We start from the raw sequence: 19,828 nt of genomic DNA on the forward strand, positions 1-19,828 counted from the left end.
GAGGCCGGGTCAGTAGACAGCCCTCTCACTGACAGAGAGACGGGAGCCGCGGCTCTATGCAATGCACAGGAGTCACTGCCCATTGAGAGCTCGCACTCAGTGCCCCTCGCATCATCGAGGACAGAGGCCGGGTCAGTAGACAGAGACAGCCCTCTCACTGACAGAGAGACGGGAGCCGCGGCTCTATGCAATGCACAGAAGTCACTGCCATTGAGAGGTCGCACTCAGTGCCCCTCGCATCATCGAGGACAGAGGCCGGGTCAGTAGACAGCCCTCTCACTGACAGAGAGACGGGAGCCGTGGCTCTATGCAATGCACAGGAGTCACTGCCCCTTGAGAGGTCGCACTCAGTGCCCCTCGCATCATCGAGGAAGAGGCCGCGTCAGTAGACAGCCCTGTCACTGACACATAGACGGAAGCCACGGCTCTATGCAATGCACAGGAGTCACTGCCCATTGAGAGGTCGCACTCAGTGCCCCTCGCATCATCGAGGACAGAGGCCGGGTCAGTAGACAGAGACAGCCCTGTCACTGACAGAGAGACGGGAGCCGCGGCTCTATGCAATGCACAGGAGTCACTGCCCATCGAGAGGTCGCACTCAGTGCCCCCCGCATCATCGAGGACAGAGGCCGGGTCAGTAGACAGCCCTCTCACTGACAGAGAGACGGGAGCCGCGGCTCTATGCAATGCACAGGAGTCACTGCCCCTTGAGAGGTCGCACTCAGTGCCCCTCGCATCATCGAGGACAGAGGCCGGGTCAGTAGACAGTCCTCGCACTGACAGAGAGACGGGAGCCGCGGCTCTATGCAATGCACAGGAGTCACTGCCCATTGAGAGGACTCACTCAGTGCCCCATGCATCATTGAGGACAGAGGCCGGGTCAGTAGACAGAGACAGCCCTGTCACTGACAGAGAGACGGGAGCCGCGGCTCTATGCAATGCACAGGAGTCACTGCCCATCGAGAGGTCGCACTCAGTGCCCCCCGCATCATCGAGGACAGAGCTAGGCCTCTGTGCACGCGCTAGTTTAGTATGACGTCAGGGATAAAATAAATGTGGGGGGTACCAGTTTCACATGAAGTCAGGCACTCAGGGCAGGGGTACGACTAGCTTCATCATGCATGTCATACTCCTGTCCAAAGCGGCCCACTCTTGATAGCTGCTCTCCGTTCCCCCCAAACAGGTGCGTGACAGAAGCTGCACGAGGCCTCGGACAGCGTGTCCAGTCGAGCCTCATAGCTGACAAGGGAGGGGGGGCATGTACAGACGGCCTGCCCAAGAGGGTTAGTTCACAAGAAGATTGTGTGCATGTCAGGGCGGTTTGCCAGGCTGGACCCCTCCTTTCCTCCACCACTAAAAGAAGGCCCCTCCCTGGTTCTCTGCCTCGTGGGATTCACACGTGTTTCCCACATGGCTAGTCCAACGGCGCCTTCAAATCATCCTGCAGCAGGACGAGGAGGGTGGCGTAAGATTTTCAAGGAAAACATATGAAGTACCAAACACTCTCCTGATGGGCAGCGCCCACACACCCAACATGACAACCCCGGGGGATTTACTTGGCAAGATACCTGGTTCATGGCACAGTACTCTGTGCCACCAGCATGCGTGTGGATCTAAGGCGCCCTGCATTAGGTATATGACATTGCTCGATCTGTGCAGCCCTTTGGCCATCTGCTGCAGCTGCACATTCCCATCACCATCTCAGAGGTTTGAGAATCCACCCTCACCTTCACTACCTCAGAGGTTTGAGAATCCACCCTCACCGTCACCACCTCAGAGGTTTGAGAATCCACCCTCACCTTCTCCACCTCAGAGGTTCGATTATCCACCCTCACCTTCACCACCTCAGAGGTTTCAGAATCCACCCTCTCCTTCACCACCTCAGAGGTTCGAGAATCCACCCTCACCTTCACCACCTCAGAGGTTCGAGAATCCACCCTCACCTTCACCACCTCAGAGGTTTGAGAATCCACCCTCACCTTCACCACCTCAGAGGTTTGAGAATCCACCCTCACCTTCAGCTGGAACTTCTTCTGAGAGAGTCGGTCGTGGCAATTCACCAGCTGCGGCCACTTGCTCAGGGTGGGTTTCTGCTCCGCACCTTCCACGAGGAAGGCATTGTAAAGGTTCTGAATAAAATAAAACAAGACACCAGTCAAAGAACAAAACAAACAAAATTACTTTATTCAGTTACATCTTAATAACCATAAAAGCACAGAGTAAAAATTCTTATAAAACATTCTGTACAGGATAAAAAATTACAATAAATTCCATTTTTATATACAACTATTCATTATCAAGATATCATGTAATAATCGTTTTCCTATGCTTAAAAACACTTTTTTTAAAAAGCGGTAACAGAGGCAACAGCAAATACTGTGTCTAGCTGTTGTAAAGCCGAAAAAAGCTGGACGACATAGCCTCAATCCAAATGTTTTTACAACTGGGATTATCCACCTTTTCCTTTGTAGAGAATAAAAGTTACAGAAAAACAGGACATGAATAGTCGACTGATCAGAGGTGTCATCACACGGGCATTTACATAACAACTTTGACGAATCATTAATAATAGGAAAACTTAATAATCTATACAGGGTCCCCAGTCGAAAACGGATCAATAAGAATCTATCATACTCATTGGTTATCAGGCGTAAATATGGCTGCATTAAGAAAGTCGTTAGAGTAAGGTTATGGGCTTGTACTGTTAACTTACTCGACTCTGCACTAAGTCTCCTTTCAATCAGATATTGCAGGCAATCATTCTTAATTTTTTTTTAAAAATAAATTTGTTTATTGGTTTTTCATCAAAGCCATACATACATGATTGGACAACAACTCCAATATGTTCGACAGATCAAAGGACAGCTGTTAGTATTTGATGTGGACTATAACCTCTCCCGGCCCATTCGTGTGTTCCTTTCCATTTCAACAGTAGGTGACACACAGAGATTCCCTCGATACACATTCCACTGCGACCACTTTTTATCCCATTTCTTGGGGCAGCCCCTAGCCCCAAAGACTGCGGTCTCTGCCAGCATACATCTATCCATCTCATTTGCCCACACGGCGACACGAGGTGGGTGCACTCCCTCCCAGCCCCGGGCCAGTTCTCGCTTCACCAACGTGTATCCCAGTGTAGCGAAGTGCTGTTCGGTTTCCGTAAGGTCAGTTGCCTCCCATATGTTCAGCAATCCCATTTGTGGAGTCAATACTATGTCTTTTCCCAGGGAGGTTTGCATGTGCTCCGAGGCCCCCTCCCAAAGTGCCAGTATCTCTGGGCAACTCCACAACATATGAGAGAATGTAGCCTGTAGTCCACATCCCCTCGTACATAGGTCGTCGGGTCTAGCTCGCAGGCAATCATTCTTAAGTTCTTTCCTGGTATATCCTATCATAGTGAGTGGTTCATCGTAAAAACTTCGGTGTCCTATATTGCATAAAAACATTTTGACATAAGAGAGCCATCTAATATTTAGCCCTCCATCTAGGCCATCACAGTCAGCTAGGATTTTGCGATTAAAATGTGTTTCTTCTGTAATCCATATTCTGTGCCACAACAGAACTGGTTGAATTTGTATAATATCCTCCAAATAGAGGAGACCTAATTCCGTGCGGCAAACAAACGAAGAAGCACTCTTTGGAACTGTTAATAAGAATCTCAGGAATATATTTTCAGCTGCCTGTAGAGAAGTTACATCTACGTAGCCCCATATACCTGCTCCGTATGTGGCTACAGTCACACTTTTTGCTTTGTAAATGTTCAGTAACTCCGTCGTGGGGCGTTTACCTAATTTCCTGCTAAAATTCGTGAGCGCAGACAGAGTTTTAATGTACAACAATCTTCTTGATTTTACCGCCTGCACCCGTGACCCAGATTGATCCAATAAAATTCCTAAGTAGGGAAAAACCTTAGTGCTTTCAATCCTCTTCCCCTCTATAAAAATAGTTCTTGTTCTAGTACTGCCTGCTCCACAATTCATAACAAAAGTTTTCGTTGAATTAATGGAGAGTCCCCTTTACTTCATAAATTTCGCAAAGCTAGTCACTACTCTTTGTAATCCTATTGGTGTGCGGGCCATAAGGACCGCATCATCAGCATATAGTAATGCGGGGATTGGTCGTTTGCCTACCGCTGGAAAGTCTATATGTTCTTTGACTAGTACTTTTTCAAGATCATTTATATAAAGCGTGAAGAGGAAAGGGGCAAGGACGCAACCCTGTCGCATGCCCGACTAACTTTAAAATACCCTGTACATTCCCCACCCATACTATATCGCACACTAGCCTTTGCCCCCAAATATAGTTCTCTTAAAAAGGAAATCATAGCTGGTTCGAGACCCAGCTCCTCTAAAATCACCCATAAATTATTGTGCCTCACGCAATCAAATGCCGATGATAAATCGACAAACGCCAAATATAAGGCTCCCTTTTTTGATTTTATATATTTATTCATGATTATATCTAAATTAAGACCTTGCTCTATTGTGCCAAGCTTCTTGCGAAAGCCATACTGCAAGTCGCTAATTACTGATCTTTCATCTGCCCAACCCTGCAATCTATTTAATATTACCCGGCCCATGATTTTCATAGTTGAGTCCAACAAAGATATCGGACAATAGCATGCCGGGTCCGATCTGTTTCCCTTTTAAAAAATTGGTACCAAAATTGATTCGTACCATGATGGGACAAATCCAGATATGATAGTTGCATTAAGCAATTGTGTCAGTAACGGTCCCCATAAGGTGGCATTAGATTTAAAAATATCAACAGGAACACCATCTGGGCCTGCTGCCTTCCCACCCACACTAGATGCAATAAGTACATTTACCTCGCTCAGATCAAAATAGAGCAGGTTATTAAGATCCTTCATAAGGATGCATTGCTGCACCTTTGACTCAAGGCACGTTTCCTTGTATAACTTAGAGAAATGCTCAATCCACTGTTGCTCCGGGAGTGCAGCCTCAATTGTTGCTCGTTCTTTATCTCTAAGGAACGGCGCATGAACTGCCTTCCAGAAGGCACTAGAATCTTTTGATTCCGCGGCATCGCGCAGAGATATCCAGGATTCTAATCTTAACATATCTCTTCTCTCTTTTAGGGCACTCTTATATTCTTTTCGGGCATCTCTAACCATATTTCTGTCCTTTACTTCTATGTGTATGATTTTCTTGAGCTTCCTATAGGCCTTCGTACATTTCGAGTCAAACCACCCTTTAGTTGTGATCATTTTCCTTTTATTTGTGTGAACAGTAAGAGCTTTCTTGATATAATCTGTAATGAGTATGAAATTATCCACAATACCTTTTGGGGGTGTAAGCTCATCCAAGCATACCATGATGCTAGGATAGCAATTTTTTACAATGTTAGCCATGACATTTTTTGGTTCCACCTTATCCCAACTAAGGGAGTAGCCATTTCGTCTGGTTAATAATATATTTTCTGTTCTGATATTACGACCATTGGTCTTTCTCTTCCCATCATTAAAGAGCAGGATATCCACACTCTGGGCATAATGGTCGCTCAATACTATCTGGTGGTTTATAAAACCTTTAATACTTGAGCAATACCTATTGGGAACAAGTATAAAGTCTATTGTAGACAGTGTACCACACCCATCAAATGTGGGGGGAAAAGAAACAGGGGGAGTACTTAGGGTATTATCAAAGCCCAAATCAAGTTGAAATATTAAATCATTCAAGCTGTCACCATATTTTGTAAGTGAAAAGTGAGGAAGAGTCGTCTCCTTGTCATCAGTAATTCCACAATTCCTTGTGTCAGCATAATGACAAGGAGAGATGTTAAAATCGCCCCCCCCCACACTACAATCAGATCTTTCTTCTCAACTTCCTGTAAATGTTGTAGGTGAGAACCTATGGCCTTCACAATATCCTCAAGTACATTTCGTGGTAATTTACCAGTATTACTATGCAGCTTTCATTTACCCTAAGTCTAATAATCTGGTAATAACAATCCTCAAACATCATGTTGATATTTTTAAAAGTTACTAAATTGGAAACATAGGTACACAGCCCTCCCTTAGCCCTGCCATGTAGGGAGGTTACAGCTGGTGTATGCAAGGTTGTGTATCCATTAATATGAATCGGATCGATAGCCCCTGCTTCCTGTAAACTTATCAGATCAAACTTGTGTATGAATTCTACCCATATTCCATGTGTCACTTTTGATTTAAAGCCAGCGATGTTCCAAAACATAAAGCTACAACTCCCAGCTCCTTTACCACTGTCGCTACCGTTCAGCGTTGCTCCAATACTTGTACCCAAAGTGTTATCGCTTATTTGAGGCATCGATATAGGGTCAGATGTTATCAATAAAGGAGTCCAATTTACTTCTCCAACAATAATTATTTCCCTGACGTCTTGGAAAGTTTCTACTTCAAAGCATGTCATCACACCCCAGCTGCGGCTCCGCGCTGCCGCAGACCAGAGCCGCCTCTTAGCACAACTTAACATACCGTGGACAAAGCGCGCGCTCACCCAAGGGGTTCTTGGCACTGAACAACAGATGTTAATTGTTACCCAACTCAATGGTACTCATTGCATCGACCTCCGTAGGATGGAAGAGGTTTAAACCTGTGACCTTGAGGTCAAACACAGGCCCCTCAAGTGGAGGCATTGGTCCACTAACCCCCAGACCCAGCAGGGTTCGAGGTCAGGCCAAACCACCTGCCGGAGGAGATGACGTCAGCATGGTGACATGGTTGGATTACACAACTGTACAGGGTCCTCCCTCTGTGGAGTGGGACTACTTTTTCACAACAATAACATTATCTGCACCACCCAGTCGATGAAGCCATTGTCTGTGAGGCCATGTGCAGCTCTGCCCTCCAAAGGGACCACCAGGAGGCTGCGCATAGGACATCCTCCCTTCTGTTAACGGTGCTCGCACACATCTGCATCACCCAGTCGATGAAGCCATTGTCTGTGAGGCTGTGAGGCCATGTGCAGCTCTGCCCTCCTAAGGGGCCACCAGGAGGCTGCGCGTCGGACATCCTCCCTTCTGTTAACGGTGCTCACACACATCTGCATCACCCAGTCCATGAAGCCATTGTCTGTGAGGCTGTGAGGCCATGTGCAGCTCTGCCCTCCAAAGGGACCACCAGGAGGCTGCGCATAGGACATCCTCCCTTCTGTTAACGGTGCTCGCACACATCTGCATCACCCAGTCGATGAAGCCATTGTCAGTGAGGCCATGTGCAGCTCTGCCCTCCAAAGGGGCCACCAGGAGGCTGCGCGTAGGACACCCTCCCTTCTGTTAACGGTGCTCGCACACATCTGCATCACCCAGTCGATGAAGCCAATGTCTGTGAGGCCATGTGCAGCTCTGCCCTCCAAAGGGGCCACCAGGAGGCTGCGCGTCGGACATCCTCCCTTCTGTTAACGGTGCTCGCACACATCTGCATCACCCAGTCGATGAAGCCATTGTCTGTGAGGCTGTGAGGCCATGTGCAGCTCTGCCCTCCAAAGGGACCACCAGGAGGCTGCGCATAGGACATCCTCCCTTCTGTTAACGGTGCTCGCACACATCTGCATCACCCAGTCGATGAAGCCAATGTCTGTGAGGCCATGTGCAGCTCTGTCCTCCAAAGGGACCACCAGGAGGCTGCGCATAGGACATCCTCCCTTCTGTTAACGGTGCTCGCACACATCTGCATCACCCAGTCGATGAAGCCATTGTCTGTGAGGCTGTGAGGCCATGTGCAGCTCTGCCCTCCTAAGGGGCCACCAGGAGGCTGCGCGTAGGACATCCTCCCTTCTGTTAACGGTGCTTACACACATCTGCATCACCCAGTTGATGAAGCCAATGTCTGTGAGACCATGTGCAGCTCTGCCCTCCAAAGGGGCCACCAAGAGGCTGCGCGTAGGACATCCCCCTCAAGTTAACGGTGCTCGCACACATCTGCATCACCCAGTCCATGAAGCCATTGTCTGTGTGGCTGTGAGGCCATGTGCAGCTCTGCCCTCCAAAGGGGCCACCAGGAGGCTGCGCGTAGGACATCCCCCCTTCTGTTAACGGTGCTCACACACATCTGCATCACCCAGTCAATGAAGCCATTGTCTGTGAGGCCATGTGCAGCTCTGCCCTCCAAAGGGGCCACCAGGAGGCTGCGCGTCGGACATCCTCCCTTCTGTTAACGGTGCTCGCACACATCTGCATCACCCAGTCGATGAAGCCAATGTCTGTGAGGCCATGTGCAGCTCTGTCCTCCAAAGGGGCCACCAGGAGGCTGCACGTAGGACATCCTCCCTTCTGTTAACGGTGCTCGCACACATCTGCATCACCCAGTCGATGAAGCCATTGTGTGTGAGGCTGTGAGGCCATGTGCAGCTCTGCCCTTCAAAGGGGCCACCAGGAGGCTGCGCGTAGGACATCCTCCCTTCTGTTAACGGTGCTCACACACATCTGCATCACCCAGTCGATGAAGCCATTGTCTGTGAGGCCATGTGCAGCTCTGCCCTCCAAAGGGGCCACCAGGAGGCTGCACGTAGGACACCCTCCCTTCTGTTAACGGTGCTCGCACACATCTGCATCACCCAGTTGATTACGCCAATGTCTGTGAGACCATGTGCAGCTCTGCCCTCCAAAGGGGCCACCAAGAGGCTGCGCGTAGGACATCCCCCTCATGTTAACGGTGCTCGCACACATCTGCATCACCCAGTCGATGAAGCCATTGTCTGTGAGGCTGTGAGGCCATGTGCAGCTCTGCCCTCCAAAGGGGCCACCAGGAGGCTGCACGTAGGACATCCCCCCTTCTGTTAACGGTGCTCACACACATCTGCATCACCCAGTCAATGAAGCCATTGTCTGTGAGGCCATGTGCAGCTCTGCCCTCCAAAGGGGCCACCAGGAGGCTGCGCGTCGGACATCCTCCCTTCTGTTAACGGTGCTCGCACACATCTGCATCACCCAGTTGATTACGCCAATGTCTGTGAGGCCATGTGCAGCTCTGTCCTCCAAAGGGGCCACCAGGAGGCTGCACGTAGGACATCCTCCCTTCTGTTAACGGTGCTCGCACACATCTGCATCACCCAGTCGATGAAGCCATTGTGTGTGAGGCTGTGAGGCCATGTGCAGCTCTGCCCTCCAAAGGGGCCACCAGGAGGCTGCGCGTAGGACATCCTCCCTTCTGTTAACGGTGCCACACACATCTGCATCACCCAGTCGATGAAGCCATTGTCTGTGAGGCCATGTGCAGCTCTGTCCTCCAAAGGGACCACCAGGAGGCTGCGCGTAGGACATCCTCCCTTCTGTTAACGGTGCTCACACACATCTGCATCACCCAGTCGATGAAGCCATTGTCTGTGAGGCCATGTGCAGCTCTGCCCTCCAAAGGGGCCACCAGGAGGCTGCGCGTCGGACATCCTCCCTTCTGTTAACGGTGCTCGCACACATCTCCGTCCATCCTCGAACAGACGAACCCCTGCCAACATCAAGGATAGAGCAAAGACCCCTCTGGTGATGACGAATGGACTCAGATGTGCAATTTCATAAACTAAAAAAAAGGCTTGTGCGTTATAAGAAAGGATGACATTGCCAGCAGCCATTTGCAGCAGGACAACCAGTAAACATCCTTTCCGACTGTGTTACAACACGTCATTACCCCGCATTTTTTGCTCTGCAAAATCTTTTGCAACGCAGGGCTTTACATCGCAAACCAATACAATGCATTCCCCATTACAACGCCCCGGTGGAGTTAGAGTAGTAAATTGCGTTGTAATGGACAATGCGCTGTAATGCATTGTGTTGTAAAGCCCTGCGTTGTAAAAGATTTTGCGGAGTAACGGTATGGGTTGTAAATGCGAGTGGGGTAAAGTGTCATATTCAGGACAAACTGTTCCTGGAGCTGAAAAGGGCGGAGTAGGGAAGTGTGTTCACTGGGCACATTCCTTCGCCCTGGCCACCACTCAAGGGGTTTTGGAAGAGATTGACCTTGTTTTTACAAAGTATTGGCATTAACAAATACATATATTCAGGTTTTTTGCATGCCAGCGGGATTATTCAATGCTTATGACTATCAATGTAAATGTAAATGTAAATGTTGTAGACTTGTAAAGCGCACAGCTGCCCCAGCAACGGGGCGTCCCGGCGCTGTAGACCGCTGGGGTACCCGTCCTGGCTATCCCTGTGAGATGGTCCCTTTCTGGGTATCTCCAAGGTGAAACCAGGCATCCCTGGCGTCTGTGGGGGGCCGTTGTAGAGATGAGGCAAGCTTAATGCCCAGAGTTGCCGAGTGTGTTCCTGGTTAGAGTAGGTACCGAGGCGAGAATTATCGAGTCAGTTTTGACCCTGGTCCACGACCCTGCCGCGTGGGGAATTGAACCCTGGTCCCTGGCCGATTCTCTGCTTACGGGTCTGCCGCCTCTAAGCAGTGAGCCGCACCTCTCCACTCTAACCAGTGGGCCACACCTCTCCACTCTAACCAGTGAGCCGCACCTCTCCACTCTAACCAGTGAGCCACACCTCTCCACTCTAACCAGTGAGCCACACCTCTCCACTCTAACCAGTGGGCCACACCTCTCAATGGAGATCCCTGAGCGAGAATCGCCCTGTGCCCTTGTTGCGGCTGCCCATACCACCATCCCCCAGGTACCCATGACCAGCTTGGACTGGAGCCATCCTCCCTTCGCTCCCCCCTTCCACAGTGAGGCTGAAGCAGCACCTTCGGCAGCAGGAAATCCGAAGTGTAGACTAGTCTGGTGCACTGCAACTATGGTCGGGGGACATGGGTGACTCTCAGGAGACTTTGGTTGACCAAAGCGAACCAAAGGTCCTGACTGCCTCAGACTCTGCAACCTTTGTTAAAAGCTTCACTCACACCTTGCGCAGTGCACGCCGGTAGGAGGCGTGAGAAGCTGCCTGCTCTTTTCAGGATGAGTGTTCGCATTGTAACCAGACTGATAGTACAAGTCTGCGAGGCTTCAATACTCCGAAAGGAACCGGTAACTGATTCTCACCATTACTGAACCGGTAACTGATTCTCACCATTACTGAACCGGTAACTGATTCTCACCATTACTGAACCGGTAACTGATTCTCACCATTACTGAACCGGTAACTGATTCTCACCATTACTGAACCGGTAACTGATTCTCACCATTACTGATCCGGTAACTGATTCTCACCATTACTGAACTGGTAACTGATTCTCACCATTACTGAACCGGTAACTGATTCTCACCATTACTGAACCGGTAACTGATTCTCACCATTACTGAACCGGTAACTGATTCTCACCATTACTGAACCGGTAACTGATTCTCACCATTACTGAACCGGTAACTGATTCTCACCATTACTGATAGCTTGAATCAAACAACACCAGCACCTCTGACCAGGGCTGCTGGAGGCGTATGGGGGCACCAGGCAAGTACAACTGTTGTATTTTATTTGGGCACATACAGGCATGTTAAGCAGGGCCTCCATGCATTGAATGGGACAAATCCGGCTCTTCCCAGCAGGTATGACATGTGTCAGTGGGACAGCTGGTATGACATGTGTCAGTGGGACAGCAGGTATGACACGTGTAAGTGGGACAGCAGGTATGACATGTGTCAGTGAGACACAGGGTATATGTGTCAGTGGGACAGCAGGTATGACATGTGTTAGTGGGACAGCAGGTATGACATGTTTCAATGGGACAGCAAGTATAACATGTGTCAGTGGGACAGCAGGTGTGACATGTGTCAGTGGGACAGCAGGTATAACGTGTCAGTGGGACAGCAGGTGTGACATGTGTCAGTGGGACAGCAGGTATGACATGTTTCAATGGGACAGCAGGTATGACATGTGTCAGTGAGACACCAGGTATGACATGTGTCAGTGGGACAGCAGGTATGACATGTGTCAGTGAGACACAGGGTATATGTGTCAGTGGGACAGCAGGTATGACATGTGTCAGTGGGACAGCAGGTATGACATGTGTCAGTGGGACAGCAGGTATAACATGTGTCAGTGGGACAGCAGGTGTGACATGTGTCAGTGCGACAGCAGGTATGACATGTTTCAATGGGACAGCAGGTATGACATGTGTCAGTGAGACACCAGGTATGACATGTTTCAGTGGGACACCGGGTATGACATGTGTCAGTGAGACACAGGGTATATGTGTCAGTGGGACAGCAGGTATGACATGTGTCAGTGAGACAGCTGGTATGACACGTGTAAGTGGGACAGCAGGTATGACATGTGTCAGTGAGACACCAGGTATGACATGTGTCAGTGAGACAGCAGGTATGACATGTTTCAATGGGACAGCAAGTATAACATGTGTCAGTGGGACAGCAGGTATGACATGTGTCAGTGGGACAGCAGGTATGACATGTGTCAGTGGGACAGCAGGTATGACATGTTTCAATGGGACAGCAAGTATAACATGTGTCAGTGGGACAGCAGGTATGACATGTTTCAATGCGACAGCAAGTATAACATGTGTCAATGGGACAGCAGGTATGACATGTTTCAATGGGACAGCAAGTATAACATGTGTCAGTGAGACACCAGGTATGACATGTTTCAATGGGACAGCAGGTATGACATGTGTCAGTGGGACAGCAGGTATGACATGTTTCAATGGGAGAGCAAGTATAACATGTGTCAGTGGGACAGCAGGTATGACATGTTTCAATGGGACAGCAGGTATGACATGTGTCAGTGGGACAGCAGGTATGACATGTGTCAGTGGGACAGCAGGTATGACATGTGTCAGTGAGACACAGGGTATATGTGTCAGTGGGACAGCAGGTATGACATGTGTCAGTGGGACAGCAGGTATAACATGTGTCAGTGGGACAGCAGGTATGACATGTGTCAGTGGGACAGCAGGTATGACATGTTTCAATGGGACAGCAAGTATAACATGTGTCAGTGGGACAGCAGGTATGACATGTTTCAATGGGACAGCAGGTATGACATGTGTCAGTGGGACAGCAGGTATGACATGTGTCAGTGGGACAGCAGGTATGACATGTGTCAGTGAGACACCAGGTATGACATGTGTCAGTGGGACAGCAGGTATAACATGTGTCAGTGGGACAGCAGGTATGACATGTGTCAGTGGGACAGCAGGTATGACATGTTTCAATGGGACAGCAAGTATAACATGTGTCAGTGGGACAGCAGGTATGACATGTTTCAATGGGACAGCAGGTATAACATGTGTCAGTGGGACAGCAGGTGTGACATGTGTCAGTGGGACAGCAGGTATGACATGTTTCAATGGGACAGCAGGTATGACATGTGTCAGTGAGACACCAGGTATGACATGTGTCAGTGGGACAGCAGTGTGACATGTGTCAGTGAGACACAGGGTATATGTGTCAGTGGGACAGCAGGTATGACATGTGTCAGTGGGACAGCAGGTATGACATGTTTCAATGGGACAGCAGGTATGACATGTTTCAGTGAGACACAGGGTATATGTGTCAGTGGGACAGCAGGTATGACATGTGTCAGTGGGACAGCATGACTCCACACATGTGGTGTGGCCTTACCAAGCCCTCACCACTGCTTCTGTCATTTTAATGAGTAGAGAAACCCACAGCTAGAAACTGACTCATGGGCCTGGTTCATACCTGGACAACCCAGTGACATTCCACAGTTATACTTTGCAATGCACAAACTACTCTTGCTCGATGGCCTTTTGTACAGTGTCATCTGCATATGGGTGTGTTATGCATGGCAGATGACTACATTAGTGGTCTGCTCTGTGACCTCCACATTTCTGAGGTTTTGCACATTTCAGCCAGACCCATATCTCAACTTCTAACTCTATATTTGTTAGTGAAGTGCATGTTTTTTTTTATACAGCAATTAATTTCCAACCCCTGTTGCATAGCCTCAGGGGTCAGCTCTGCACCCACCTGGTTACCGACCCCCGCTGCCTCGCCATGCACGGGTAGGATGCCCAAAGGACGTGACCCATGGCCATGCACCGGGCTGAATCCGGCACTGGCCACCAACGCATGGGGTGCCCAGCCAGAGGCTGTGTGCAGCAAAGGTTGGCTACAAGGCCCCTGAACAAAACGTGACAAAGGCCACTAACCCCTGCTGGCATGGACTTCGGCCAGGCCCTGCCTCCATGCCCAATGTCTAATCCCAGCTGTGCCTGGCCAGGCACTGTATCCATGCCGAATGTCTAACCCCAGCTGTGCCTGGCCAGGCCCTGCATCCATGCCCAATGTCTAACACCAGCTGTGCCTGGCCAGGCCCTGCATCCATGCCCAATGTCTAACCCCAGGTGTTCCTGGCCTTTCCCTTGCACATTATACACTAGCTCTCATTGTGTTTCTTATTGGTAGTTGTGAATAGAATCTTTATTGGGGAAAGGGTTTGTTTGTTCTTTTTTTGCAAACTTTAGTGACAATCAACTACTTTTACCTCATGTACTTCCTCTCATGCTTTGATATGGGTGGCATCTCTTGTACTCCCTCTCATGCTTCGACATGTGGTGGCATCATATGTGCTCCCTCTCATGCTTCGACATGAGGTGGCATCTGTTGTACTCTGTCTCATGCTTTCACATGAAGTGGCATCTCATGTACTCCCTCTCATGCTTTCACATGAAGTGGCATCTCATGTACTCCCTCTCATGGTTCAACATGAGTTGGCGTCTCATGTACTCCCTCTCATGCTTCAACATGAGATGGCATCTCATGTACTGTACTCTCTCTCATGGTTTGACATGAGGTGGCATCTCGTGTACTCCCTCTCATGCTTTGACATGAGGTGGCATCTCGTGTACTCTCTCTCATGCTTCAACATGAGGTGGCATCTTGTGTACTCTCTCTCATGCTTTGACATGGGGTGGCATCTCTTGTACTCCCTCTCATGCTTTGACATGAGGTGGCATCTCGTGTACTCCCTCTTATGCTTCAACATGAGGTGGCATCTCATGTACTCCCTCTCATGCTTTGACATGAGGTGGCATCTCTTGTACTCCCTCTCACGCTCCCTCTCATGCTTCAACATGAGGTGGCATCTTGTGTACTCTCTCTCATGCTTTGACATGAGGTGGCATCTCATGTACTCCCTCTCATGCTTCGATATCAGATGCATCTCGTGTATTCCCTCTCATGCTTTTACATAGATGGCATCTCATGTACTCCCTCTCATGCTTCGACATAAGATGCATCTCATGTACTCTCTCTCATGCTTCGACATAAGATGCATCTCATGTACTCCCTCTCAAGCTTCGATATAAGATACATCTTGTGTACTCCCTCTCATGCTTCGACATAGATGGCATCTCGTGTACTCCCTCTCATGCTTCGATATAAGATGCATCTCATGTACTCCCTCTCGTGCTTCGATATAAGATGCATCTTGTGTACTCCCTCTCATGCTTCGACATAGATGGCATTTCGTGTACTCCCCCACATGCTTCGATATAAGATGCATCTTGTGTACTCCCTCTCATGCTTTGACGTAGATGGCATCTCATGTACTCCCTCTCATGCTTCGACATAAGATGCATCTCATGTACTCCCTCTCATGCATTGACATAGATGGCATCTTGTGTACTCTCTCTCACGCGTCAACATGAGGTGGCATCTCATGTACTCCCTCTCGTACATCAAAATGAGGTGGCATCTCGTGTAGTCCCTCTCATGCTTCGATATGGGGTGGCATCTTGTGTACTCCTCTCTTGCTTTGACATGAGGAGACATCTCATGTACTCCCTCCCATGCTTCAACATGAGGTGGCATCTCATGTACTCCCTCTCATGCTTCGACATGAGGTGGCATCTTGTGTACTCTCTCTCATACTTCAACATGAGGTGGCATCTCGTGTAGTCCTTCTCATACTTCAACATGAGGTGGCATCTTGTGTACTCCCTCTCATGCACATCTCATTTACTCCCTCTAATGCTTCGACATGAGGTGGCATCTCGTGTACTCCCTCTCATGCTTTGACATGGGGTGACATCTCATGTACTCCCTCTCATGCTTTGACATGAGGTGGCATCTCGTGTACTCCCTCTCATGCTTTGACATGGGGTGGCATCTCTTGTACTCCCTCTCATGCTTTGACATGAGGTGGCATCTCATGTACTCCCTCTCATGCTTCGACATGAGGTGGCATCTTGTGTACTCTCTCTCATGCTTTGACATGGGGTGGCATCTCAAGTACTCCCTCTCATGCTTCAACATGAGGTGGCATCTCATGTACTCCCTCTCATACTTCAATATAGGTGGCATCTCATGTACTCCCTCTCATGCTTAAATATAGGTGGCATCTCATGTACTCCCTCTCATACTTCAACATGAGGTGGCATCTTGTGTAGTCCCTCTTATGCTTCGATATGGGGTGACATCTTGTGTACTCCCTATCATGCTTCAACATGAGATGGCATCTCATGTACTGTACTCCTCTCATGCTTTGACATAGATGGCATCTTGTGTACCTCTCTGATTCTTCGACATAGGTGGCATCTCAAGTACTCCCTCTCATGCTTCAATATGAGATGGCATCTTGTGTACTTCCTCTCATGCTTCAATGTAGGTGGCATCTTGTGTACTTCCTCTCATGCTTCAACATAAGATGGCATCTCATGTACTCCCTCTCATGCTTCGACATAAGATGCATCCCATGTACCCCTTCTCATGCTTTGACATGAGGTGGCATCTTGTGTACTCCCTCTCATGCTTTGACATGAGGTGGCATCTCATGTACTCCCTCTCATGCATCAACATGAGGTGGCATCTCATGTGCTCCCTCTCATGCTTTGACATGAGGTGGCATCTCATGTACTCCCTATCATGCATCAACATGAGGTGGCATCTCATGTGCTCCCTCTCATGCTTTGATATATTTATTTATTTTGTGTTTTATAGAGCGAGAACTTGACCCGTAATGGTATCAGAGCACTTTACAGGAATCATAATGTACAATACGCTTGGAATCACGATAATATTCAAAAGATAAAGATGGGCAGTGTGCAGGATATATAAAGGATAGCGGACACGTATGTACAGTTTGCATATTATAGTTACTCGAGGACAAGGCCCCAGGTTTCTAGGAGTGGTGACTAGGTAATCCGAGGAGAGACACTAGTCAGGAGTTGATCAGGGTCGCTGTGCTGGTAGAAGGCAACATTTAACTGAGGAATTTACCCATAAGGACGGTTTTGGCCTCCTTCTTGAAGCGTGCCAGAGAAGGGATTATTCTGATGGTGGGCGGGAGAGAGTTCCATATTCTTGGGGTGGCCCCCAAGAAGGCCCGATGGTAGGTTTTTCTTTTCCGGAAGTGTGCAAGTTGAAGCAGGAGGTCTCTGGCGGATCGAGAGTTTCTGATTCCTCCGGATACCACCAATTTCCTTAGCAAGATAAGCAGGGGAGTTTGAGTATAAGGCCTTGTGTGTGATGCAGGCTAGTTTAAGCTGTATTCTAGCCTCAAGAGGAAGCCAGTTCAAAGCTTTCAGGTGTGGAGAAATGAGGACGAATTTTCTTGAGCTGGTAAGAAGTCTGGCGGCAGTGTTGATGCAGGCTTTTAGAGGTGCTAGGGAGACCTTAGGTAAACCCGAGAGGGTAGAGCAGTCGTATTCCAGTCTGGAGATGACAAGAGCTTGGACTGCCATTTTTAGGTCGGCAGTGTCTAGGAAGGGTTTCAGTTTCCTGAGGTAGCTCAGGTGGAATCTGGCAGATTTGGCCAACATGTTGATGTGGTCCCGCATGTTCAAATTACTGTCCAGGGTAATTTTCAGATATTTGGCCGAGTCCACGATGGTCGGTGGGCAATCTAAGGCTTTGATAGCCTTAATCCATGTCTGCATCTCAGGATTGTTTTTTTGTGGGGAAATTAGGAGAAATTCTGTTTTCTTTGCATTGAGTTTGAGTTGATTGGAGGCGAGCCATTGGACAGTCTCTTTCAGGGCCTCATTCAGGGACAGAATCTCCTCAAGGGATGAGGTTTTGATGTAGATCTGAGTGTCGTCAGCGTACATATGGTAGAAGATATTCGCTGTGCGTAGGACTTCGGCAAGAGGTTCATGGTAGAGGTTGAAGACGGTAGGCATGAGGTGGCATCTTGTGTACTCCCTCTCATGCTTCAACATGAGGTGGCATCTCATGTGCTCACTCTCACGCTTCAATATAGGTGGCATCTCATGTGCTCCCTCTCACGCTTCAATATAGGTGGCATCTCATGTACTCCCTCTCATGCATCAACATGAGGTGGCATCTCATGTGCTCCCTCTCTCATGCTTTGACATGAGGTGCCATCTTGAGTACTCCCTCTCATGCTTCATGAGGTGGCATCTTATGTGCTCCCTCTAATGCTTTGACATGAGGTGCCATCTTGAGTACTCCCTCTAATGCTTCTACATGAGGTGGCATCTCATGTACTCCCTCTCATACTTCAACATGAGGTGGCATCTCATGTACTCCCTCTCATGCTTCAACATGAGGTGGCATCTCATGTACTCCCGCTCATGCTTCGATATAAGATTTATCTCATATACTCCCTCTCATGCTTCAACATAAGATGCATCTCATGTACTCCCTCTAATGCTTCGACATAGATGGAATCTCATGTACTCCCTCTCAAGCTTCAATATAAGATGCATCTCATGTACTACCTCTCATGCATCGACATGAGGTGGCATCTCAGGTACTCCCTCTCATGCTTCAACATGAGGTGGCATCTCATGTACTCCCGCTCATGCTTCGATATAAGATTTATCTCATATACTCCCTCTCATGCTTCAACATAAGATGCATCTCATGTACTACCTCTCATGCATCGACATGAGGTGGCATCTCAGGTACTCCCTCTCATGCTTCAACATGAGGTGGCATCTCATGTACTCCCTCTCAGGCTTAGATATAGGTGGCATGTCATGTACTCCCTCTCATGCTTCGACATAAGATGCATCTCATGTACCCCTTCTGATGCTTCGACTTGAGGTGGCATCTTGCGTACTCCCTCTCATGCTTCGACATAAATGGCATCTCATGAACTGCCGCTCTTGCTTCAATAAAAGATGCATCTCATGTACTCCCTCTCATGCTTCGACATGATGTGGCATCACATGTACTCCCTCTCATGCTTTGACATAAGATGCATCTCATGTACTCCCTCTCATGCTTTGACATAAGATGCATCTCATACACTCCCTCTCATGCTTTGACATAAGATGCATCTCATGCACTCCCTCTCATGCTTTGACATAAGATGCATCTCATGTACCCCCTCTCATGCTTTGACATAAGATGCATCTCATGTACTCCCTCTCATGCTTTGACATAAGATGCATCTCATGCACTCCCTCTCATGCTTTGACATAAGATGCATCTCATGCACTCCCTCTCATGCTTTGACATAAGATGCATCTCATGCACTCCCTCTCATGCTTTGACATAAGATGCATCTCATGCACTCCCTCTCATGCTTTGACATAAGATGCATCTCATACACTCCCTCTCATGCTTTGACATAAGATGCATCTCATGCACTCCCTCTCATGCTTTGACATAAGATGCATCTCATGTACTCCCTCTCATGCTTTGACATAAGATGCATCTCATGCACTCGCTCTCAGGCTTTGACATAAGATGCATCTCATGTACCCCCTCTCATGCTTTGACATAAGATGCATCTCATGTACTCCCTCTCATGCTTTGACATAAGATGCATCTCATGCACTCCCTCTCATGCTTTGACATAAGATGCATCTCATGCACTCCCTCTCATGCTTTGACATAAGATGCATCTCATGCACTCCCTCTCATGCTTTGACATAAGATGCATCTCATGTACTCCCTCTCATGCTTTGACATAAGATGCATCTCATGCACTCGCTCTCAGGCTTTGA

General features: G+C 48.6%; 1 protein-coding gene across 1 annotated transcript in view; it reads right to left on the reverse strand.

Annotated features, from left to right (window-relative positions):
- Positions 1-19,828, reverse strand: part of SPAG17 (sperm associated antigen 17) — a 1,802,643-nt gene that overhangs the window by 1,080,327 nt on the left and 702,488 nt on the right. Inside the window, exon 13 of the mRNA XM_085620708.1 lies at positions 2,016-2,129. Within this exon, the coding sequence (XP_085476834.1) occupies positions 2,016-2,129 (114 nt within the window). The remainder of the gene's footprint in view (positions 1-2,015; positions 2,130-19,828) is intronic.

The sequence above is a fragment of the Triturus cristatus genome, chromosome 8 (genome assembly GCF_964204655.1).
Source record: "Triturus cristatus chromosome 8, aTriCri1.1, whole genome shotgun sequence".
Taxonomy (NCBI): domain Eukaryota; kingdom Metazoa; phylum Chordata; class Amphibia; order Caudata; family Salamandridae; genus Triturus; species Triturus cristatus.